Here is a 23,833-nt window from a genome sequence, read left to right as displayed (position 1 = left end):
TATGCAAATTGTTCTTTTCTATATGTTTTTATTCGGATGAACCGGTTTATTTTTACCGGTTAACCGGGTTTTTCTAAAAACCGCCGGTTCAATCCGGTTCTGAAATCGACGTAAAACCGATGATAGTTAAATTGTTTCCTCCACCGGTTCGACCGGCCAATTCAAACAGGTTTTTAAAATATTGTTTGTGATCAAGGTACGTGATCAGTGTTAGCTTATATTTTCTTTTTGCACTTTCATAATGAAAGCCTAACGATTGAGGATTCTGTATAGGATGTTTAAAGTTCAAGTCATATACATTCGAAATATCACTAATATTCTATAATTTATCCCTATATGATATGACTTAAGACACCCATATATGATATGACATGAGAGGGTTCGATATGGGCATCTAAAAGGTGCATTTAGATGCAATTTATTTTTCATATTATTTTTAAAATGTCTAAATCACTTGTGAGTTGTGACTCTAGACATCCGAATGTACATACAAGTATAAAGAAAAAAAAAAGTTTATTCATTTGTAACAATCACATATCTTACACGACATATATACTTGTAACAACTTTACACTACGCACACTTCTTCAACAAGGGAGCCACGTGGCCTCCTGTTGGACCTTTTGACTTTCCTTTTCTTTTTTGACAGTTTCTTCTCCAAATCTTTCACTCTCCCTGTAAGCTCCTTTATCACACTCACCTGTTCATTCCCCGCTTTCATCAGCTCCTCCACCAACACCCTCAGCTTCTCGTTCTCCTCCATTATATTCGTGTCACCACCACCACTCGAACCATGGCTTCCTGCGGCAGACAATGGCGGAGCTCCTCCAACATCCTCCATTAGAACCACCTCCTTAGAGCCGCCATCAACATCATCCACCATTGGAGCTACTTCCAGGTCAACATCTTCTTTACCTAACTCCATCGTCTCCACCGTGCCTACATCCGTTTCCACCTCCACTGTAGCGGTGGTTAGATCTTCCATAGTATCCACGTTTTGTAAAACTAGGGCTTCTCTCTGATCGGACTTCTCTTCTTCCACCGGCGGCTCGATCTCCTCCACCATCTCAAGCTGTTCGCCGGAGAGCTCTATCATGCTCTGTTTCCCTTCCGGTTCCACCTGTGGCACCAGATTGATATCACGAGCTTCTGTGCCGCCGTCACACTCTATGGTTTCAATACTGGTACCAGATTCCGAATGTGCCTGATCCTGATCGGAGTTCTCTTGGATGACGTCATCTACAGGCTGCTGGGCCGCCACCGCCGTCTGAACTTGGTTATTTTTAAGCTCGCCGGTGATCTGTTCAGCCAATTGCTCCGGCTTCATATCGTGTACAGGATCTGCAACTTTGACTTCATGATTGTCGCCGCCATGCTCACATAGATCGGATTCCATGGTTTCAACACTGATTCCAGATACCGATTGTGGCTGATACGACTTTTCTTGGATGACATCATCATCATCTACAGGCCGCTCGGTCGTCACCGCCATCTGAATTTGGTCGTTATTAACATCGCCTGTGATCTGGTCAACCAGTTGCTCCGGCGTCATATCGTGTACAGAATCTGTAACTTCGACTTCATGAGCCTTGTTACCAGATTGAGCTTGTTCCCGATCAATGGAATCATCTAAAGGCTGCTCCGGCTCTACCAATGTCGTAATCTGATCGTTATTAAGCTCGCCGGAGTTTTCTTCATTTTGAGATTCCACTTGTGGCTCAAGAGCGGTATTTCTGATTTTTCCACCATCATCTTCTTGAGATTCTTCTGTAGTTTCGCTTGGGGTTTCAGATTTCAGAAATGTTAACGAATCAAGCTTCTCTTGTAAACCCACAAGCTCTTTTGCCACCGATTTCCGAACATCTCTCACAGTCGGATGCAGACCCTGATGAATCGCATATCAAAAAAATGGAATTATGATTCCAGCAACAAAAAAATTACAATTGAGAAGATGAAGAAATGAAGGTGTACCTGAATGGTGTCTAGCTTCAGGAGAAGACTCATTATGGTCTCTCCGATGATCAATTTTTGCTTGTCATCCATGGATGACTCCAGATCCTGAATACGATTTCTCAGCTCAACCACCTGTTTTCCAACTTGAGCAATTTGCCTTAGTTTCATCAACGGCTGCGATTTCCTCACTTCAAAACCACGATACGCAGACTGTATCATCAACACTGCTTCATCTTCAGACAAAATTTTCCTTTTCCCCACTTTTGAAGCTTCAACTTCACTCGATCGATCTTGTTCCACTCCCTTTTCACTGCAAGAATCAACATTGCTATCTTTTTCAACTTTCTTGCTATCGTTCTTCAAGTCTTCTGATGACTGTGTTTGTTGTTTAAAAGATTTTGAATCTTTAGTTGTCGACACTTTTGATCTTTCTTTATCACCAGGAGGACTAGGTGATCGTGATGAACTCTTCTTCTTTCTTGGAAGTGGATCAATTCGTAAACAAACAGGAGGCAGTTTTGATGTCTTCTGTGATGCCTTGTCCTCTTTTGTCCCTAATTGTTTCACCGGAATCACCTTTTGAACACCATGTTTACTACTATTTTCCGATTCAGCCTCATCGTTTTTCCTTGTCTTTTCATCAGCATTTTGATTGTCCTCCTTCATGTCCTTATTTCCCACTTCATTATTCCTAGAAGGCAACCAAAATATAGGAAAAGGGAATGATTCTTGGGGTATTTCACCATTTCCTCCTTGCTTTGAAGGTTGAATAGTCTTTAAAACAGGCTCATGGGAATGATTCTCTTTCTCATTTGCATTTTTTGATTCGGTGGTGTTCATGTAGCTAGGAGGGACCCACATGATTGGATAAGGGGAGTCCTTCAAGAATGTTTTCTTTTCAACTTCTGGCTCCTCTTGTCCAATGTTTGACTTTTTCTCGCATCCAGAGCAATGATGAGTAGTAGTAGTAGTAGTAGGGGTATTTTTGTCATAATCGTATCTTGGCTGCTCCATAGAATAATGTGGTGGTGGTGGGACAGGGTAAGCAGGGTGAGCTCCGGGAAAAGGAGGGTAGAATCCATGGGTGTGAAATGGTGGTGGTGGTGGTGGGTGGTGAGTGTAAGGGGAAGTGAAACTGTACGGACAACCGAAATAGCTATGGTTGCAACATGAGTGACAACCCTGTGGGATTGGATAAGAATGGTGGCTAGCATAAGGCCAGGGGTAATATGGTAAATTCATACCATGATCCATCTCTATGGGTCTTGGATTTGTGTGATAGGGGTATGAATCTGTCCGTGGGTATGCAGGATACATTATCACGGGATTTGATGAAAAAGTATGACTCGCAGATTGAAGAAATTACAATAGTAAAAACACCTGCAACCAACAACCAAAGAAAGCCACAGATCTAATTAAAACTCTGAAGAAAGCATTGAACTCCATACATGAAACAATATAAATGATGATTCATAAAAAAAAACGACCAAAATCGACGAGTATTTAATCGAAAAGTACAAGTTTATGTCACGATTTACAAAAATTAAAGTATAATAAAAAAACAAGATATTCCAGAAATAATACCACTACATAACGAATTAACGATCACAATCGATGTCCATAACATATTAACATTTAATGTGAGATTAGTCTAATAGATTAAAACAAACAGAACCATATAAAACGATCACGACCTCCAATTTCTGAAACAAAATCAGAAAATGAGGTTAAAAACAGCAATATATCCCACTATATCGGTTAAAATACAATTTTCGCAAAAAATATGCTCCATGAAATCAGAGTAACAGACTATAACAAACATTTCTACAGTAGTACGAAATTGGGAAAGGGGATCAAAAAAACAATTATACGGTAAAATAATGATCTCACAATTCGATTTGCAGCTACAAAGACCACTACAGTGAAATTAAGAAGAAGAGGACAAGTAGACTTACAGTAACAGCAGATCCAAACAAAGCTCCACCAATCGATTCCACAAATCCTAATAACTCAGATATCAGTTCGATCTCGATCCACCAACCCAATGAAAGCTCTAGAATGTGCTTGTGCTTCTCGCTTGTAGTTTGCTCTGTTTCAATTCGTTTCTGTGAGATGTTAATATTCATCGGATCAATATTTATATTGTCGTCTCTCGTTATCGTTGTCTACTGGTTTCCAGATTTTTCTCGCGCCTCTTTACCAACGGAATTCTCCAGACATTTCTCGCGACGTGTCACGTGATATATAATATTATATATCACTTTCACCTTCGAGTCTAATAAAGCCTTGTGGCCCCTTTTCATTCAACATGCTCATTTGATTTTTGCAACGAATTCTAAAAAAGTTTTTTTACTTGTTTTTTAAATATAAATTAAAAAGACAAAATTGTAAGAATGGTCCTGTGGTAGTGTGGTATGTCAAAACTAGCAACTTTGGTCCACAATGGGTTTGACTCGTAAGGATGGTCCAATAGCTTCGTTTTGTTGCGAGTTTAGTCCAAAAAATTTAAAACTTTTTATAATGATGGATTTGCTCTTTGTATTTTTCATTTTTCAATTTTTTTTATTATAGAAATCAAAAAAAGAAAATCTCTCTCTCTCTCTCTCATACAATCTCTTCATCTCGTTAGTATCTCATCAGAAAAAAAACTCCCTCCTCCTTCTTCACTTACGATCAAGAACACCCCACTTCCCTCATAATTTTCGGCTATCATTGCATATCGTCGTCGTTAATCCACCCTCTTCTCCATCGCCGGAAAAGGGCAATACCTCCCCTCGTTTTGCAACAGCCCAACCACCCACCATAGCCGATGCCGTCAGAATCCCTTCCTCGACCTCTCTTTCATCTCCAACTCGTCTATCTCCCTCGTTTCTCACTTCTCCGGCAAAGAGAGCCACCACAGTCGACTGTGGCAGCTCCTCCGCCTCCCCCTGTCGTAACCCACCACCATCCAACATCCCAAATCTAAATCCACAATGGGTGTTCTTCGTTCTTGAGTTTGGATCTGAAATAAAACCCAAATCCAAAAGTTGAAGGTAGGTATGTTCTTGGTTCCAAATTTGAAACGTGGATGAAGAAGGGTAGATCTGAAACAAAATCCACACACAAAACCTTACCTGAAACGAAAACCCACCATCGATTCGAATGAAAGGCAGATCGACGGGAGCTCCGGTGAGGCTGGGAAATCGCGATGAGGTGCAAGGGGGTCCGTCGAGACCGACAACCCTCTGTGGGTTTACTCTTCGTCTTCACTATCGGGCGACTGTTACAGCGAGGGGGCTGCTCCGGTGGCCTCCTTGGCTGTTCTTCTTCTTGCCTTTTGTTCTAAAAACAATGTTGAATCAAGACTTGTTCAATCAAGAAGAAAATTGATGGTGTTTGATTTGGAGGTCTGAAAGTGATAGAGACAGAGATGGTGTTCAAGAAGAAAGCACCTTCTATTTGCAGGTGAAGGTGATGGAGATGGGTTCAACTGTTGTGTGTGTGAGAGAGAGAGAGAGAGAGAGAGAGAGACTTTATTTTTGTTTTATTTTTAATTGTTGTAATAAAAGAAAAATGGAAAATAAAATAAAAAGGGGCAAATCCGTCATTATAAAAAAGTTCATATGAAATTAGACTAAACTCGCAACAAAACGAAATTATTGGACCATCCTTGCGAGCCAAACCCATTTTGGACCAAAGTTGCTAGTTTTGACATAGCACAGGGACCATTCTTGCAATTTTGTCAATTAAAAATAGCTTAAATTTTTTATTTTTAGAACAAACTATAAATCCAAATACTATTTAAAATATTTTTTAAATATTTTGAGTATTTATATTTTAATTTGAATTTTTTTAAATGTCATTTTATATCATTTTAAATTTTTTAAAATTTCACTTCGAAATAGATTCAAGGAATCCCTGAAACCGAATAACATCTTCTCACATGAATATACTGCTATACTCGAAACCAAAATTAAAGTCATTCTCGAATCAACATAACTCACCATATGGGAACATTTGGTCAAATTAGCATTAGCATCATCGTATCATCGTATCATTAAAAAAAATGCGATTTACATATAAAAACACTACTAAAAAACCCCTATCCATCTCGTTTTCCCCAAAAATAATTGAAAAAAAATCAAAAGATTATCACAAAGAAAGAATTGAACCAATCCCACTACACCTACCAGAAAAACCTATGAAGAACCACCTCCGCTACCTGAAACCCCTCACTACCGCCGCCACAGTAGAGTTTTCCGGCGGCGGCTTCACATACTTTCCGATCACTTTCTGGTGAGTCCGGTTCTTAATCCTCTGAATCTTGGCTCGCGTCTTTTGTTTCTTTGTTTCTTTCTCTTTCCTCGATTGCATCCTTTCTTTCTCATAAACTCCTTGCCAGAACACCTCGCCGGTGGAAGGCCATAACCACCGCCTTGTAGGGTGGTCGGAATCGGCCTCCTCCGCCAGATCTTCATCCATGGCTTTCAGGGTGCTATAATCGAACCATTTCACCCACATTTTTCCCACGCGTTTCTTGAAATCATGTTGTTGTTGTGTTTTTCCGGTGTTGGGATCTATGTACACCATTCTTCTTGCGCTATGATATGCCCAAATGTTAACAAGAACCTCGAGTACCCGTGTGTAGCAATGCTTGTCCTTCAAAATTTTATGAATAATTTATGTATCATATAATACAAGTGTTTTTCTGTAATTTGCCCCAACTAAATATGACAATAATCCCCCCTTTAGCAAAATAATTTACCTTGTTCAAACTTAGATAGCACAAACCAGCTCCATGATGTTCATCATACATTTGTGCATCTATAGCATCTACAAATATCCTGCAAATTAAAAAATTAAAATTCCTTCCCTTCATTTTTATATAAATTCATTAATCAAAAACAATCTACAAACCTTGAGAACATCACAAACTCAAGGAAAGATTTTGTTGGCATGGCCCAACTATTCATGACAGACCATGTGTCTCCATCTACGGGCATTGGGGGTAAAATAGTCAAGTTACCCTTTATCCCGTACATTTTTTTGAAAGCTTCTGAGTACGCAAACCTTGTACAAAATCAAACTTAGATTTTGTCCCACAAACGGCTTTTTTCTCATATTTTAGCAAAATCGTTCAATTTTTTTTTTCAACTTACTTGCAATTACCGGCATTTATAGCATCGCAAAATGACCAAAAATCTTGTTGGGTCGGGTTTCTTGGATCTTTATCCATACGAACCCAAAAATAAAGTGCATCACCATGTTTTTGAGCTTCAATATCTTCTAGTAAAGCAATTTCGGCATTCTTCGATAAAGATTCCTACATAAAATATCACCGACATTAATTTGAGGGATAGATGCAAGAAATAGCAACGTACTTTTATTAATTTCTCTATTAAAAACAGTATCTTACTTTCATTTCTTCATGTTACAACATTGTACTTTGAAAAATCTACCCAACTATACCAATGCCATCCAAAGACAAAAAAAAAAAAAAAAAAAAAAAAAAAAAAAAAAAAACAATTTTGATTGCTATAATGGGTAGATTCTTCAAAGTATAACGCTATAATGGGTATAAGGCTTTAAGAAGAAAAAAATTGGAAGTAGGATGCTATAAAATATAATACAGAAATAAGTGAAAGTATGTTGTTGGTATATTTGTAGTTTTTAGAATAAGAAAGGTGATGTGAAGTTGCCTTTTTAGGGGTAGATCTCCATGAAGAAAAACCGATCCAAGCATTTTTATGAATGTGGTCAATTCGATTAGCAATGGCAAGAAAAGCTCCAAAATCACCAAATGTGTCACGGTAGTAAGCTGTGTTTAGAAGAGGGAGACGTGAAGCTGCATCAATGTCATCTCTTCTTGGTCTTCCACTTTTTGTTGACTACAACATTATCAATTCATAAATCATAAATGTATTTACTTACTTCATCATGGTTTTTATGTGAATAAATAAAAGGTATTTCAAAAATGGCAATCTTGGTTTTTTCTACTAAAAATCAAGAATTGACCAAAAGTCAAACTTCGACTCCAAAAATTTTGATGAATGTAAGGTTATAATTACTTGATCCTGGTTTTTTTTATGAATAAAGGGTGTTTCAAAAGTGATAATCTTGTTTTTTGTACCAAAAAATCAAGAATTGACCAGAAAGTCAAAGTTTGACTCCAAAACGTCAAAGAAAATTTTCAACACTAAAATTATGCAATTAAAGCCTAAATCTGATGTATATAACACCAATCGACACAGTAAAAGTCCATGTTTGTCCAATTAATCAAAAGGGGTTGTGCCAAAATGACCTAAAAACACTTTTAGAAGCACCTTAAAGACATAATCATACAAGTGAAATTCAGATCTAGCCTTGAAAACATTACACCGAGAAAATCAAACTTTGACCAACAGTTCAAAAGGTTTGATAAAAGGTAAAATGACCTAAGAACGCATGTGATCATCTCAAAATAAGTTTAAATCCAGCTTATGACAAGCCATTATGAAGCAAAAAAGACAATGCCTTGACCAAAAATGGTTTCCAAAAGTCAGAATTTGACACTAATATGAGTTCAGAAATGAAAATCTTGGTCTTTTGTACTGTAAATCAAGATTTGATGACAAACACCTTGACAAAAAAGTCAAAAGAGTTTTCATAGATGCATAATAAAAAAGTCAAAAGTCAGAAACTACTTACGAGTCGAATCCCCCGATAAAGAGAATTAGTGTGGAGAAAAGACCAAGATCCTTTACCAAAGTAAGGTTCATAGATGCACAACGGTTGACCTGTTCTTTCAAGCTCCCCATCATCCCTCTCATGCAAATCATTCTTATTTCTATCAGCTTTTTTCGCATTTTTGTATACTTCCTCCCATGTCCCCCTTGATTGCTCACTTCTATCTCTCACCTACATAACAAAGGGCAAATAAGTAATTTCACATCAACCAAAAAGGAAAAAAGAGATTTTTTTTCAATTTTCATCCCGTTACCTCATCGTCTTCTCTTGCCCTTCTAGCTTTCATTATCTGGTTTCTTTTTTCTTCTTCCCATAAATCGTATATAAAGGAATCATTTGTTGGAATTTCCGATATTGCCCTTGGAGCACGGTTCCATTGACCTTCGACTTTGTCTAACAAATGATGAATCCTCAAAGTTCTATTTACATATTTACAATCTTCAATAGCTTCAAAAAGATGCCATTGCCACTTTGTTTTGATATCGGAAGGAATTTCCGATATTGCCCTTGGAGACGCAACTTCCGAAGGAAGGTGAAGGATGTTTTCTATCAATGAAGCATACCCTTCAATGGAATCCAAAGCCATCATGTTTTTAGCAGTGTATTTTCCGGTTGATGCGATATTGGTAGCTAGAGATGATAGTTTTCCTTTGGAAACCACTTGTAATGTTATTTGTGTTAACTCCTTTATGTTTTCCTTTGGAAAAAGAAGCCCATTTACCCCGTGATTAACCTGAAATGTGTTATGAAATTATTAGTTTGTATACTTTGATTTTTGAAGTCAAACAAACTTTTTTCTACTTCAAAAATAATGATATGAGTCTATAGAAGTTTGACATTAGTTTTTCATACATTGACTTATAAAGTCAAACAAACTATTTTCGATTTCGAAAACGATATGAATCAGAACTTATTGAAGTTTTTTGTGGAAAAAACAGTAATTGGGTTTAAGAAATACAATTAGTGCTATAAACAAAAAAGAATACAAGATCATATAAATTTCACCCAAATAGAAGTTTGACTGAAAAAAGTCAAAGGATAATTTGTAATAGAGATAGGTTGACTTACATATTTCTTGATTATTGGTAAGTCAGGGGCAATTATTGGTTTCTCAAGACACATTGCCTTTGTCAGAATATCAGGAAAAGATTGTTCTTCAAGGAATGACCCGTATATTACAAGATCAGTTATTCCTAAAACGCCCATGTCTTCATCAATGGCAACATGACTCACAGTACCTCTTGGGTAATTAAGGTTTAAAGCAATTTCCTACAAGAAAAAACATTTGTCAAATGCCTAAACTACCCTTATAGTCAAAATTTTGAAACAATGGCAAATGACAACAAGTCAATAACTTAACAACTTGCAAAGGTCTAACTGAAGTAAATAGCAATGTACTTCCGTTTTTTTCTTATCAAGACATTATTAAACTTTGAAAAATATACCCAACGGTTTGCATTTGCATGTAACTTGGTAGATTTTATAAATGCAATATTTGACCTGACTTATTTTTAGGAGATTATTTGACTATTTCTTAAATACCTAAATTACCCTTTAATCACAACTAGTCATAGACACCTTTTGGACCGAAATCAAGATAGTCAAACTTTTGCAATGATGGCAAAGGACAAGTAAGTAAAAAACACTTTTTTTTCCTGTAATGAGTTGTAAAAAACAATCGGAAGATTTTTTTGGTTGAAGTTGATTTTTCTAGAAAAAAATCAAAATTTTAATGGTTAAAATCATAAAAACATTTCTTCGAGTGGTTAAACTAAACAAATTCCAAACTATAGTGGTTTTTACAGACTTCAAAGTTTTATGTAGTGTTTTTTTTAAATAATGAAAGTATATTGCTATTTCTTGCATTTACCCAACTTGCTAAAAAAACGAAAGGAATATTAAAACAAAAAACAACTTTACCTCAATGGCAGAACTGTAATTACCAGTCAAATCATGAGTCAAGATTAAGATCTTGAGACGAGGACTGAAATTGTCACTAATTTGAAACTCAGCTAAAAGTTGAAATAAAGCTCTTAACACAAGAGCATGCTCCAGCCATATTCCTTTATATAGAAACTCGCTTCCCACAATAGCAACAACAAAATCATCAACTCCAATATTCATATTTACACGCAGATGATTTTCTTCATGAATGATTGTTAAATTTTCTATTTTGCAAGCTTTGGAAGGAGATCCAGGTATGACAAAGTAGTTTCCATCATCAAATGCAGCATAAAACATCTGAAAAATAAGGAAAATAAAAATCACATCTTTAGGGATATATGTGGGTCCCATTCCCATCTTTATTAATCGGACCTATTATCACATTTTTATTCTCATGACATCATTCAATGGGATGGGACCCACAAAATCAAAATGTTAAAATTGCCATGCAGAATAGTGTGAGATACAAAGAATGACGATGAAAACGACTAGAAATAGCAACATACTTTCATTTAAATTTATTTGTGTATTATAATATACTACTTCCATTTAAATGAAAGTACATTGCTTTTCTTTTTTTGCATTTAAACCTTAGATTATATACATATATATACATACAGGTAGGGCATAGTTTGGGAAGACAACAACTGTAGCTCGATTAAAAATTGCCTTCCAATCATCAATAATTTCAACTTTGCCACTGGAGACATAACTTGCCACACGAGTAGCAAGAGATTTTTCATGGATACTCCATATAAGAGGAACAGATTTAAAGGGTTCCTGCAAAAGGCTGCAACAAAATATAAAAATTGCTCAGAAATAGGACTAAATGAAAGAATTAGAAAACTTATTTTTGGTAGTAAATAAGACTCCACTTACCATGAAACAACATCCTTTGCTTCAAGAGAGTTCACAAGTACACCATCATAGCTACAAAAGATTATAAAAAAAAAAAAAATGTTGTAGAAAACATTTTTCGGGAGTTTTTGTAATTATAATATAGTAATATATAGTAAAAAGCAACATACTTTAACCAGTCAATTGTAATGTCTGTTTTATTGTTAGCAGCCATAATATTCACAGGAACTCCAATACTTCTCCAAATAGAATGGACAGGTCCGTTTTCAAGCGAGTAAACCTACAGAAGTTATATAATTTGTGTAGAAAATAAGAAACTTATAAGATAAAAGTAGCTTAAATGTTGATGAAACAAACGGAATTAAAACAGCACCTCAATTTCATAGCCAATTGCCCTTAAAGCAGCTGCAACTGTGACCATTAATATCTGCTGTGGATCAACCAACAGATCTGCAAAAACCTACAAATTGAAACTAATAAAAAGCGAAACTAAAATGAACATGAAAATGGAAGGAATTTTGTAAATTCATTAACAATAATACTCACCAAAGCAAGTTGGGGCTTTCTATTGGGAAATCTGGCTGCTGTTCTTGAACCACCAAACGAAACATTGTTCATTTCTTCTCTTCGGAATTTCATCATAAGCTTGGTGGGCATAAACTTGACATCTTCACCGAAATCCAAATCACCAATCTGTTTCAATAAGTTGATGAAATCAGAATCAGCCACTCGTTTCAGGAAATCGCCATCAGCTTTATCCACCATGGAAAGCGGCAAGAACATTTGAACCAAGAACATGAAGAAGATGAAGACAGCCAACGCTGAAACCCATTGCAAGTAATCTATCTTCTTGAAACCAATAAGCCTCGCAAATCTTGATCTGGGTCTTTGCAAATGCGAAGAATTATTTGGTGAAATTTTAAGTAAAGAGTCTCTTTTAATAGGAAGTACCGGACTAAGAGAACCCATTTACATTCCCACCGATATTATACCAAATCCCCAAATCGGAAATCCTACAAAACCCAGTAAGAACACAAAGAAAGAATCTTTATCGACGGATTAGTAACGAAATGTTTCTTGAAAACGATGAAAGGGTTTGCTGATTATCAGCTTTGTTCTTGAGCTAAGAATGGGATCAAATTAATCACATAGTGGAGTGTGATGATATAAACACGAGTGGGGAATGAATGAGGTATGGCAGAAGGACTATTTGTTTTCTTCTATTTTATTTGTATAAACTAAAAAGAGAAGCCCCCCATTAAAGAAATCAATAGATCCTGTCGATGAAAACAAGCAATGAGAGTTTCTAGAGAGAGAAAGAAGAGAGAGACTGTTTGGGAGATGGAATTTTATCAAGAAATATAGGGAAGATGGACTGAATTCGAAGTCGCCTGCTTTATATTTGAGGTCAACTCTTGTTCGAACTTGTACTTGTAATAAGTTATTATATAATTTAAGTTTATAATTTTCAACATATAATGCGAATATAAAGAAAAAGAAAATACACTGAATTTTTACACCTTTTTTGTTTGTTAAATTCTTTTTTTTAATCTTACTTTGAAATTAAGAAATATAATTTAATGATCAGATTTTTTTATAAATGGCTAATTTATACATCTGCTAAATATAGATATAAATTTATAAATCTACGTCAAACAACGCTTGAACTTGTAACATATTGGGTGAGAGCATAGTTTTCTTGAAAGGTATTTTACCAAAAAAAAAAAGTTTACTCGGTCATATTAACTATTTATTATAAAAAATTAATATAAAAGCTAAGACATTGAATGTCGATTATTTATATTTTGTAAATGGAAGTTAGTTTATTTAGGTGTAATTTATTTAATAAATACTTAAAATATTTAAGCTTTTAATACAAGTTGATTGTATTTGTAGCTACAAAGTTGTACATATTAAACTTTATATGGCAGTATGTCTTTGTGGTCCTCATACTAATATAATAATTTGCAATGATTCTTTTAATTATGTTGAGATAAATGCATTGTTCATTTCTTGGAAAACATAATATTTTTATTTAATAACTAAATATTCACACTATATTTCATTTTTTAATAATTAAATATTCAAATATATATTTCAGCTATTTAATAATTAAATTTTCTGCACAAAGAAATGCTCTTGTAATGGTTGAAGTATCCAACTAATGAAAGCTTTGCAGTCGAAAACTAGGTATAAATTTCATTACTTGTAGTAGAAGTTATTATAAAGATATTGCTTTAAATCATACCATTTTAGTCCTTTGAAAAAAAATGATTTTTCTTCACGAATCAATTGGCATCTCCTCAAAGTCAAAATATTCCATTAATAGAGACAAGACATTTTATGAAAGGGTTGCAATCTAACACATGATATAATTTCATTGCATGTATATAATAGAAGTTATTATAAAGATGTTGATTTAGATCAAACCGTTTTAGCCTCGTGAGAAATGAATTTTCTTTCTGAATTAATCGATGTCTCTTCAAAGTCAAAAGATTCATTTAAAGTCATCAAAAACAACTAAAAGGTTAAATTTAGGGATACGTATCTATTATCAAATAAAGTTATTTTGTTAGAGATATTGGGCCGGATGCAGGGGCATATTTTAGGTATGTCCTACGACCTACCTAAAATTTGAATTTCATTTATAATATATATACAACAAAAATTATGAACTACCTTAGAAAAAATAAAAGACCTACCTTGAGTTTGTTTTTTTAAAAAATGTCTTAAAAAATCATTTTAAAAGAAAATAAAAATAAGTTACATGGAGCATTTGTGTTGTTAAATATATAGGGTTAAATATAATACATAGTTTTATCAAACAATAAGGTATCAATGCACTAATAATCAACTATTTTTTATTAAATCGTTCGGTTTTTTCAATTATATTTTAGTCGTTTTTTTTAAAAAAATTTAATTGGTGGTGCCTGATGGGTTTTTTCAGTTATATTTCATTAAATCGTACACGACCCGGCCCGGCCCCTCACAAGTGTTGGTGATTTTTTTTATCGGCTTCACTTAATTTGGGAACCACGTGATATTTTGTTCTAGATTCGCCACTGGCCGAATGGAATGGTAACACTCTTACCATATTGTTACATAGGATTTTTAGTTTTTTTGAAAACATGTAAGTTTATCATGTCTAACATAAAAAAATAGGGAGTGATAGTATGTCAATTTAATAGGGTTTATTTTGGAAAAAAAAATAGAAAAGAAAAGAAAAAGGAATTAATCAATCACATCCCAAGATCCACCTAAACTCTTTCTCTCTCTTCTCGTTGTGGGTGTAGTGCTTCTCTTCCGGCGAGCTCCATGGCACGAGCCAAGGGGCGGTGTACAGCGCTCCTAGCGAGCCCATTCCTTTAAGCCTAAGGGCGTGTTTGGCAAAAGTAGTTGTTAGCTGGAAGCGGGTAGCGTGTAGCGGGAAACTATAACTTTTATTTGTTATATGAGTGTTTGACAAAAGTAGCTGAAAGCTTTTGAAATATATAAAATTACATAAAATGACAATTGATTAAAAATAAATAAATATATAAATATATTTTTAAGGGTAATTATGGAAATTGATTTCAAAATGTCAGTAGCGTTTTGTTAAACGCTACATGAAGTAGTTTTTAGATTTGGAGTGTTTTATTTAAACTAAAAGCTAAACGTTCGTACTACCAAACGAAGCTTTTTGTTTAAACTAGAGCGTTTTGTCAAAAGCTAGAAGCTCCCAAACGCTTCCAAAAACTTTATGCCAAACACGCCCTTAAGTATGATCCAGACAACAAGTAAACCAAATCTTCCGCTGTCCGGACTATGATTTCCTTTGAAATAGTTTTAAAAAATATTTTAGAAAGACTTTAAATCTTTTGAATGAATTCGAAATTGAAGGAACTTAAGTCCACCTTAGAAATGGCTATGAAATATAGACTTTAGTGTGCTACATCAATGACCATATATTCCAATGTGTAGACTGTAACCAATACCACAATGAGTGTTATTAAAATAGAACAAGTCCTTGAAAGGCAAATTTATGGTGATTTGAAGAATTATGGTTTCTTGAGATTTACACTTGAAAAAAAAACATGGAAACCATGTTTTTGGATGGTATATAAACAAAATGGATACTCCAACATAAATTTAAGATTTAAAAAAAAAAGTTCATTTGGATCAAAGATGCAAAAGATATGAAGATTTGAAAATGGATGCTTGATTTGGATGATTAATGAAAAGCTTGAGAAATGCTATTTGGAATTTTCCATGTACTTGATTTTTATTCACCATTTCAGTGCAAAGAAAGTTACAACATGTAGTTAAGACAGTTAGGGATCCAATGCAAGAAGAATTGTCACAATTGGGGTTGAAATGAAAAGGTTATGAAGGAAATGGTGAAGGGTATCTTATTTACGTGGCAGAGTAGAACCATGCACTTGGGCCAAGCTGAACAAAGTTGACAAATAGGAATGGGTTTGGGGTTGTCTATGCGGCTGAGTACCCTTCTCGTTTAACTTTAAGCCTTACATTTCCATGCAAGTCATGACGAGGAGTCTAAAGTTGATCATTTTTAATTACATGCTTTTCTCATTTCAAGCCATTTTTCATCTTTAAACCTTCTAGACTTGTGTATGTATTTGAAGGTGCAAAAATATGTGTTCAAGACTCAATTTTTTAGACAAACAGAGGAGAATCAATAGGAGGAAACAAGAATAGTCGACTATCAACTTAGATTAAAGGCAATATCTTGAAATCTTTGCAACTTAATGGTGTTTTTGGTGAAATTGGAAGTTCTCGTGCACCTAGTCTTGGATTATAGCTTTGCATGTTAGAATCAAACCTAGTTAATGATAGATGGAGCTATATTAACATAAATTATGATGTAAATTTCACATATTGAAGCTAGAAAGGATGGATTTAAGCATTTAAAGAAGAAATTAGTTATATACAAAACCTTGGAGATGAATGTAATAAACACATATCCGTCTTTAGTATGTGGAAATTGAGTAATTTGAAGGTTATACATAATACACATAAAACCTAACGTAGAGAAAAGGGTATGCATGTTTGAAAATATGATAGATAATGATAGATTAAACATTCTTAACATGTTATTGTTACTAGAACAACAAGATTGAAGCATGAATGATTATTTTCTCATTGATTTGGGTCAAGAACCCTAAACTGGAATGGTAAATGATTAAGGCATCAAAGAAAATTGCAACTGGCGTGTGAAATGGAGAATATGGATAATGTTAGTAAAATCTATGAATGCTTACGACCGACTCCTATTGTTTCTCATACATGTATGGAAATGATACTTTATAAATAAACCACTTTTTCAATAAAAACCCAAAAATTTTAATTATACTGAACTGTTTTTGTATACTGTTTAAAACTTTGTGGTTTTAATTATTAGAATTTCCAAAACATGGAGACATGCAATAAATAAATGATAAAATCATGGAAAATATGATGTTGACAATGTACCAATCCATCAAACTATGGTAAGTTCAATGGATTTGAGATTGCTTTATCTTTACATTTCACAATGCATAAACCTTTATTAATACCTTTTACATTACTAAGTTCTCATCAACCTTTACTTAAATATTATCTTTCTCAAATACAAGAAATAACATGCTTTTTATGGATAATGAGAAAAAAAAACATGTAATTCTTATGAAATAAAAATAGGATTTGTGAGAGCAAGTATTGTTAAGTTTCTTTAAAGATGAAGATTAGTCGTGTAGTATTTATTAGACAAAGTTTATGCATTTGTTACACACACCATATACAACTCCAAACTACAACCACACTCGCTAACTAACTACTCTTTCTCTTTCTCTTTCATAGTAAAACTATTCTTTGATTCTTTCCCGTTCACTTGTAGAAGCTGTAACACAAATGGTACACGGTTTGGTTTAATAAACAGCAACATACTTTCATATATTTGTTTATAGCATCCTACTTTCATTTCTTTTTACAATATTTCTCAACATTCTACTTTGAAAAATCTACCCAAACAACAATGCTATAATTGGGTGGATTTTTCAAAATACAACGTCCTCCTATATACTAGTAAATAAAATAAAAATTCAAAGTACAATGTCTTGATGAAAAATATGGTTTATGGGGAGTACAATATGCAATGAAAGTTGTACCTTCATGAAAATGAAATGGGTTGTTGTTGTTTGGTTGGCTTTTGTTTGACAAAGAAAGCGGATAAGAGACTTTTGCTGCGACCGGGTGCCTTTGCCTTTGCCTTTTCCTTTTCACGTCTTGTTTGGTTGTCAAATGACCGGAACGGTGTCATTGGCTTCTGACCCTCACTTGGATCCTATATAAATAAATAAAAATCATCTATTGTTTAATGTTTATTACCAAATGACCAAAATACCCTTTCAGTTTTTTGTGAATTCTGTCCGAAGGTTGGAAATCACAACGATTGTATACTACCAAAAGATTAAAATACACTTTTACTTTTTTGTCGATGTTGTCAAAAGGAAATTACAACAAGTGTATATTACCAAATGACTAAAATACCCTTTCCGTTTTTTTTTTTTTTTTTTTTTTTGTCAGAAGGAGATAGATTATAACAATTCTATGTTACCAAATTTTCAGTTTTTTGTCGATTTTATCAATGGGAATTTTTCATCAAGTGTAAAGTACCAAATGACTGACTAACATAACCTTTCAGTTTTTTGCCAATTTTGTCGAAAGAAAATTATAAAAACAAATGACTAAAATAACCTTTCGGTGTTTGTCAAACGGAAATTTTCATCAACCGTATAATATATTACCTAATGACTGAACTACCCTTTCGTTGATTTTTTGTATATTACCAAATGACTAAAATACCCTTTTAGTTTTTTGTCAATTTTGTCAAGAGGAAATTATAACAATTGTATATTACTCAATGACTAAAATACCCTTTTGGTTGTGGAACCAGCAAAGCACAGAAAGACTAGAGAAATTTCATCAATTATAAATAATTAAAAGATTTAGAATTGACATACACAATTACACATACCCGTTGAATGATGCCAAGTGTCTGCATAGCTGTGGTAGAAGCAGGCCCCACATTCGACAACCGAAGATTATCTGCCCTCTTTTGCATGCCCTCTTCACCATCTATATACATATATAAATATATTTATAAAAAAAAAAAAAAAGGACCAAAACTTAACTTTCTTAAATAATATATATCTAATCATACTGGATGGAGTACGGCGAGATGGTTTTGGATCTTCCATGCTGCAATAATAATAACAAAAAAAATGGGTTACATGCAAAAAAAATAGCAACATACTTCCATTCATTTGCTTCTTATATACCACCATACTTCTGTTTCTTCCTATATTACAGCATTATACTTTTAGAAAGAAAAAAAATACCAAATTATCATTGATATTTTTATTGCTAAACTTGGGTGGATTTTTCAAAGTATAATGTCTTAATAAGAAAAAAAAAACACTATAACAGAAATAAATGAAAGTAGAATGATCCTATCCTATGCACAAATAAATGAAAACATGTAGCTATTTCCTTTTATTAATTAATCCCAAAAACATCAAGTTCTTTTTCAGAAACTATTACACAGATTAGGTAGATTTTTCAAAGTATAATGCTCTAACAGAAAAAATATATGAAAGTCCAATGCTATAATTGGGAAAAAAAAATTCAAAAAAAAGTATAAAAATATCACATTTCTTTTCAGGAACTTTTATACAATCTTCAAGAATCCATGAAGTTGGTTTGACAATGAAATGAAATGGAATGAATAAAAAAACAAAAATTTCTTTTGTTGTGACTTGTGGAAAAAGAGAAATATTTTGATAGTATCATTATTACCTCATCAATGGGCGTGAACCCCCTTTCAAAGTAGATTTAGTTTCTGTTGCTAAATGCCAAGAAAGAGTATTTGAAGCTGGGGTACCTGGAGTAAAACACAATTTATAAACTAAATAATTTTCACTTTTTATAACTTCAATTAAAAAAAGTGGCATGGGATTTTTAATCCAACTGATCATTGTTCTTGTGAGATTGCCCAAAATACACTACTTACCAAGAATGACTAGTTCTAGACATAGAATGGAAATATAAACACAAAAAATAACCATCTTAATCTTATTTCCAAATTTTTGTTAAAAAAGTTGCTCATTTATGAATAAATATATGCTCTTTTGTAGTTCAGAAAACGGGAATTTGTTTCGCCAGCTACAATGGTTCAAGAAATCAATCACTTTTTCATGATAACAAAGAATGAAGATTGAAGAGGAGGGCATTCACGTCTTTTGCACACACAAGAGACCGAAAGTATGTCAACATCCCACAGTTACAAGTTAGAAAATGTGAATGTTATTTGGAGAATTAAGTTGTAGTTGTGTTTCTTTTTAATCTAGAACAGCCATTTGGGTTTATAACTTATTTAACTAAGTCTGAACTTTTTTTATTTGATGTAAACTTTAGTTTTTCTTTTTTCTTTGGGTCAACCTGTTTATCTAATAGGTCAGGTGGGACAAAAATGTCAATTTTGCCCCATTCACATCACTATCAGCCTCAAAAAGGATAAATGTTGCAAAGAAGGGGAGTATTAGCTTTGCTACCTGAAGTAAATTGGCGAGTTCGTGGTTGAAGATTACTTTGTCTTGCATTTGAATCGGTTTGAATCTGAGGGCTAAAATGGACCTTTTTGCTGACAGAATCTGGGTTCAAAGAAAATGTTAACACATTTCAAGCACCATCTATGTATGTCAAAGTGTTGTACAAATATTAAGATTCTTACTAGGTAAAATGTAACGTTTGTGATGCCTTGGTAAAACTGCTAATAATTCTTGCTGTCTGATGGCTTCTTTATCCGTATATGTTTGGCATGTAAGAAGTTGCTTTACATAAAAAAAATAAAAGAAATTTTAAAATTATATTGGAGTGATTTACTTTCTAAATCATCGTTCTTACAAAAATATCAAAGAAAAACTGATTAAAATTCGGGTGTGGTTTTTCTCTTTTCTTTATTTAGCATTATATTTAGCATTATTGCAAGAATGGTAGTTTGTTTGTAAGTCAATAAAGAAAAAAAAAAGATCAATATATCGTACTTGATGTAAACATGTAAGATGTAACTCTGTTGATGAAATTTCTGAACTCTGTTGGTCAAGAAGGTCAGTGAGTTTGTAAGCAACAGTGCCAAGATGGTCAACAGCATTGACTAGGGCTCGAATCGCATAATCTTTCAGGTTATCAAGGACCCTGTATCACAATTCATCATTCATGTAAAGTATAAGGGCGAATTTGGAAAAAAAAAATATTCACAATAGTTCCACTACGAGCCAAATGTCGGGTTAATCGCTTATTTATGCAATGACTTACACATTTTTTACCAAATGATGCAACAAAGTGGATTCTTATCAATTTAAATAAAAATTTACTTTATTGCATGAATTGGTAAAAGGTGGTGAGAAATTGAAACATGGCTGCATTAATTAAATAAGAAATCCACTTTCTTGCCTAAACTGAAAAAACGTGTTTTGTTGAATAAATAAGTCTTTAACTCATTCTGAAATACCCTTAGTGATGATAAAAAAGAGGAATCATGTAATTATAATCAACCTACAACTAATGTAATGAGTCCTGATAGGTATTTAATTTTATCCAAAACACGCGATTATAGCAAAATATAGAGCTGTTTTGGCCTTTTTAAGAACAATCGTGTGAACGCTGAGTTATTCGATTGCCTACAATTGAACAAAAGATCCAACTATCAAGTTATAAGGTAGGCGAAAAGATGAATCTTACATCTGTTTTTGATCGCTGTGAAGATAAGATTTTTCACAATATTCTGCTGCCGAATAAAGCTGGGGTCTTAAGTTTTTGAGTTCCTAAAAAACATACAAGAATCAAAACCAATTAGCAACGATGATTGGTTACTATTTTAGCATATAAAAGCCTCCAATAAAGCATAAACACAACCCTAATTCATTAAAGTATAACAAGTTATTCCCATGTCTCTGATATGAACCAAGCTTGATCCTAGATTGGAACTCTATACATTTTTACTTGATTAGGGTTTTTGTGTCCTAACATTATCATTTATTGACATAAGAGGAATCACACATCGAGCTAATTCATCCATTCCACATCATAATGAAATTGTTATACGACTCAAACCACTAAAGACCAACACAAGCTAGTCCCAAGTATGTAGTGAACTCAAGCCTAAATTCGATTGAAATTCATAAACTTCAATTTGATTAGGATTTTTGTGACCTGGTATCGTAGTTAATTTTCACACAAGAGAACACATAAAACAGAAACCTAATACAGGAAAACCAAAACTATAGCACAGATTTCATAATTAACATCCGTAGATATCATTTCATATAACAATACAGATCTGACATCAACCGAAAAATGAGAAATTAAATTGACTGAAAACCTGTAGGGCTTTAACAAATCCAATGCTTTGTTCCATTGACGCCTCTTCAATTGTCATTCCTTGATTTGATTGTTCCACTTCCATCGCTCACTTAAAATAGATACACCGATAAAATCCAGAACATTTGATCACCAAACTCTGGGCAAAAACCCTAGTATAATCGTAAAAACGCAAATTCAAGAAATATGCGTAAGAAAACTAGTTCGGAATCTTATGCGTAGGGCTACGAATCAAAAATGTTTGTCGTTTTGATTGGATTTTAGAGTTTGGAAATTAGAGGAGTGTTTGTTAAGCAAAAAAGGCAGAAAGTATTTGGGGGAAGTGTGAAGTAGAGCGGGGAAAGTGTTAAATGTAGAAAGAATTTATTGCAAGTCGTGAAAGGTGGTTGAAATCGAAATCAACGGGACTATCATTAAAGCTAGGTGAAAATATTGAAATTAGGTTTATTTGCATCAAGGTCCCTATACTTTAAGCTAGACGCTAGTTGAAGTGTGGGGAATTTTGAATTTAGATTTAATTGCATCAAGGTCCCTATACTTAAAAGCTACATAAATTTTGAACTGTGGAGAATTTTGAAATTGTTATATAAAGAATCTTTGTAATATACAGATTGATTAAAAAAATATATCAAAAAGTAACAATAAGTATTTTTTTTTAAATAAATTTTAAAATAAGGAATGAACAAAACTTATTAATTGCAATTTACTATTATATTTATTATATCTAATACTTTATAGTGGGGCACGAGTACGGCAACTCACGATATTTGTTATTTGCATTGAATACATTTGTTGAGAATTAGAAGCAACCATTGAAGTTAAAATATCTTGAGCAAAAGTGGTATATAGAAGAACTTTTATCCCGAGCACAGAAATGATCGAAATACCAAAGTAATCTCAAATCAACTATAATCTGTTCTTATGGATTCAAAGGACAACCACTCAAGCTATGATACCAATTGTGAGAACAAAGATTTGATTGCACAGGGACAAGGTTTGAAAACTCAAACCTTGAGTTAATGCTTAAGATCAATGTCTGCTTCTGATTAAGTGTTCTAGTCAAGTCTGGCAAGACTAGTCGAGACTGAAGATGAAAATCAACAAAGTACTTCAAGTATTAAATATGGAACAATGAGTACAATCAAGGTAAAGACAATAAATGAACAGGTAGAATGTTTAAAAGAGTTTGATGTGAGATAAAAGTGAAAGTGAAGTAAATTCAAATATAACTATATTTGGAGCAACAATCTGTTATCTATTCTTGTCATTAAAAACTCCTTATATAGGAAAAGGAGGTACAACTTACAAACCGAAGTGATACAAAGGACTGGTAAACAAGTTACATCTGACACTCTGATTATCCAAATTGACAAAAAGACTTAGTCATATGTAAGGTTACATCAAACAAAAGACAAGAATAATTAATGCATAGATTGACAGACACATAATCTCGGAACATCTCTTCACCTCGTACCATAAACTTCACTCTTGACATCAACCATCATCTCGTACCATAACCATTTCGGACTTAAGCTTGACTTCGGAACTCCAAGGGTTAGAGATTGCTAGAGGTTCACTTTCAGGTTCCAACAATCTTCCCCTAAGTGAACTTAGCAATCCAGTCAGCTTAGTTCAAGTCTTCCTTGATAAACACATACGCCCTGTACAGCCAATCTCTGCTTCTGGCAGCTTGAAGTCAATCTTTGCTAAGTATTTTTCTGTTCCGAACAGATGGGCCAATTCAAAGTCGCACCGGCAAAATTCAGCTACATAATCTTTGAGGAAGCTCAAAGCAGCATGGTAAGCTCTTATGTTAAGATCATCGACTTGGTGGCTTCTGAAATGTGAAGCAATCGTCAGGATGTCATTTGGATTGATTGCAGGAAAGTTGGCGTCAGTGATGGTTTTTTGAGTTGGTTTGTTTCGGAAGATGTGGTATCGGAACAACACAC

The 23,833-nt window shown here is 33.8% G+C and overlaps 3 protein-coding genes across 4 annotated transcripts; all 3 read right to left on the bottom strand.

The window, feature by feature from the left end:
• Positions 1-496: 496 nt before the first annotated feature.
• Positions 497-4,108, bottom strand: BAG6 (BCL-2-associated athanogene 6). The gene is made up of 3 exons (XM_079087121.1): positions 3,908-4,108; positions 1,971-3,332; positions 497-1,884 (listed from the first exon to the last, which is right to left on the bottom strand). The coding sequence occupies exons 2-3, from the start codon at positions 3,267-3,269 to the stop codon at positions 568-570; spliced, it is 2,616 nt and encodes an 871-aa protein (XP_078943247.1). The 5' UTR covers positions 3,270-3,332; positions 3,908-4,108; the 3' UTR covers positions 497-567.
• Positions 4,109-5,924: 1,816 nt separating this feature from the next.
• Positions 5,925-12,833, bottom strand: LOC145167859 (uncharacterized). Of its 2 annotated transcripts, none has more exons than XM_079087119.1 (14): positions 12,009-12,833; positions 11,836-11,922; positions 11,633-11,742; positions 11,484-11,534; positions 11,223-11,394; positions 10,581-10,901; positions 9,729-9,929; positions 8,914-9,393; positions 8,622-8,831; positions 7,634-7,822; positions 7,094-7,257; positions 6,852-7,004; positions 6,700-6,778; positions 5,925-6,593 (listed from the first exon to the last, which is right to left on the bottom strand). In XM_079087119.1, exons 1-14 carry the CDS (start codon positions 12,429-12,431, stop codon positions 6,153-6,155), a joined length of 3,081 nt encoding a protein of 1,026 aa, XP_078943245.1. In that variant the 5' UTR covers positions 12,432-12,833; the 3' UTR covers positions 5,925-6,152. The 2 variants fall into 2 exon arrangements, with proteins under 2 accessions (XP_078943245.1, XP_078943246.1); XM_079087120.1 differs by having other exon boundaries at positions 11,836-11,912; positions 12,009-12,107.
• A 4,310-nt stretch (positions 12,834-17,143) lies between these two features.
• Positions 17,144-22,217, bottom strand: ABIL1 (ABI-1-like 1). Its single transcript, XM_079087118.1, has 10 exons — positions 21,883-22,217; positions 21,243-21,325; positions 20,546-20,696; positions 20,233-20,332; positions 20,054-20,152; positions 19,299-19,383; positions 18,664-18,701; positions 18,478-18,578; positions 17,609-17,784; positions 17,144-17,340 (listed from the first exon to the last, which is right to left on the bottom strand). Exons 1-9 carry the CDS (start codon positions 21,964-21,966, stop codon positions 17,611-17,613), a joined length of 915 nt encoding a protein of 304 aa, XP_078943244.1. The 5' UTR covers positions 21,967-22,217; the 3' UTR covers positions 17,144-17,340; positions 17,609-17,610.
• Between the last annotated feature and the right edge of the window lie 1,616 nt (positions 22,218-23,833).

Source organism: Lactuca virosa, chromosome 3 (genome assembly GCF_052849685.1).
Source record: "Lactuca virosa cultivar CGN04683 chromosome 3, Lactuca_virosa_CGN04683_v6, whole genome shotgun sequence".
Classification (NCBI taxonomy): Eukaryota; Viridiplantae; Streptophyta; class Magnoliopsida; order Asterales; family Asteraceae; genus Lactuca; species Lactuca virosa.
The sequence above is the reverse complement of the archived record's forward strand: the minus strand, read 5'-3'. Positions and strand labels throughout refer to the sequence as shown.

What these genes read in the sequence shown, in the direction of transcription:
- BAG6 (XM_079087121.1), bottom strand. Translation starts at nt 3,269, where the DNA reads ATGTATCCTGCATACCCACGGACAGATTCATACCCCTATCACACAAAT. An exon ending in TGAAGCTAGACACCATTCAG is followed by an intron (nt 1,885 to 1,970) that starts GTACACCTTCAT and finishes GCGATTCATCAG; the next exon opens with GGTCTGCATCCGACTGTGAG.
- ABIL1 (XM_079087118.1), bottom strand. Translation starts at nt 21,966, where the DNA reads ATGGAAGTGGAACAATCAAATCAAGGAATGACAATTGAAGAGGCGTCA. An exon ending in GATTTGTTAAAGCCCTACAG is followed by an intron (nt 21,326 to 21,882) that starts GTTTTCAGTCAA and finishes TATGTTTTTTAG; the next exon opens with GAACTCAAAAACTTAAGACC. An exon ending in CACTTGGCATCATTCAACGG is followed by an intron (nt 17,785 to 18,477) that starts GTATGTGTAATT and finishes TTATTTATATAG; the next exon opens with GATCCAAGTGAGGGTCAGAA.
- LOC145167859 (XM_079087119.1), bottom strand. Translation starts at nt 12,431, where the DNA reads ATGGGTTCTCTTAGTCCGGTACTTCCTATTAAAAGAGACTCTTTACTT. An exon ending in ATTACAGTTCTGCCATTGAG is followed by an intron (nt 9,930 to 10,580) that starts GTAAAGTTGTTT and finishes TTTTTCTTGTAG; the next exon opens with GAAATTGCTTTAAACCTTAA. An exon ending in ATAAATGCCGGTAATTGCAA is followed by an intron (nt 7,005 to 7,093) that starts GTAAGTTGAAAA and finishes ATTTTGTACAAG; the next exon opens with GTTTGCGTACTCAGAAGCTT.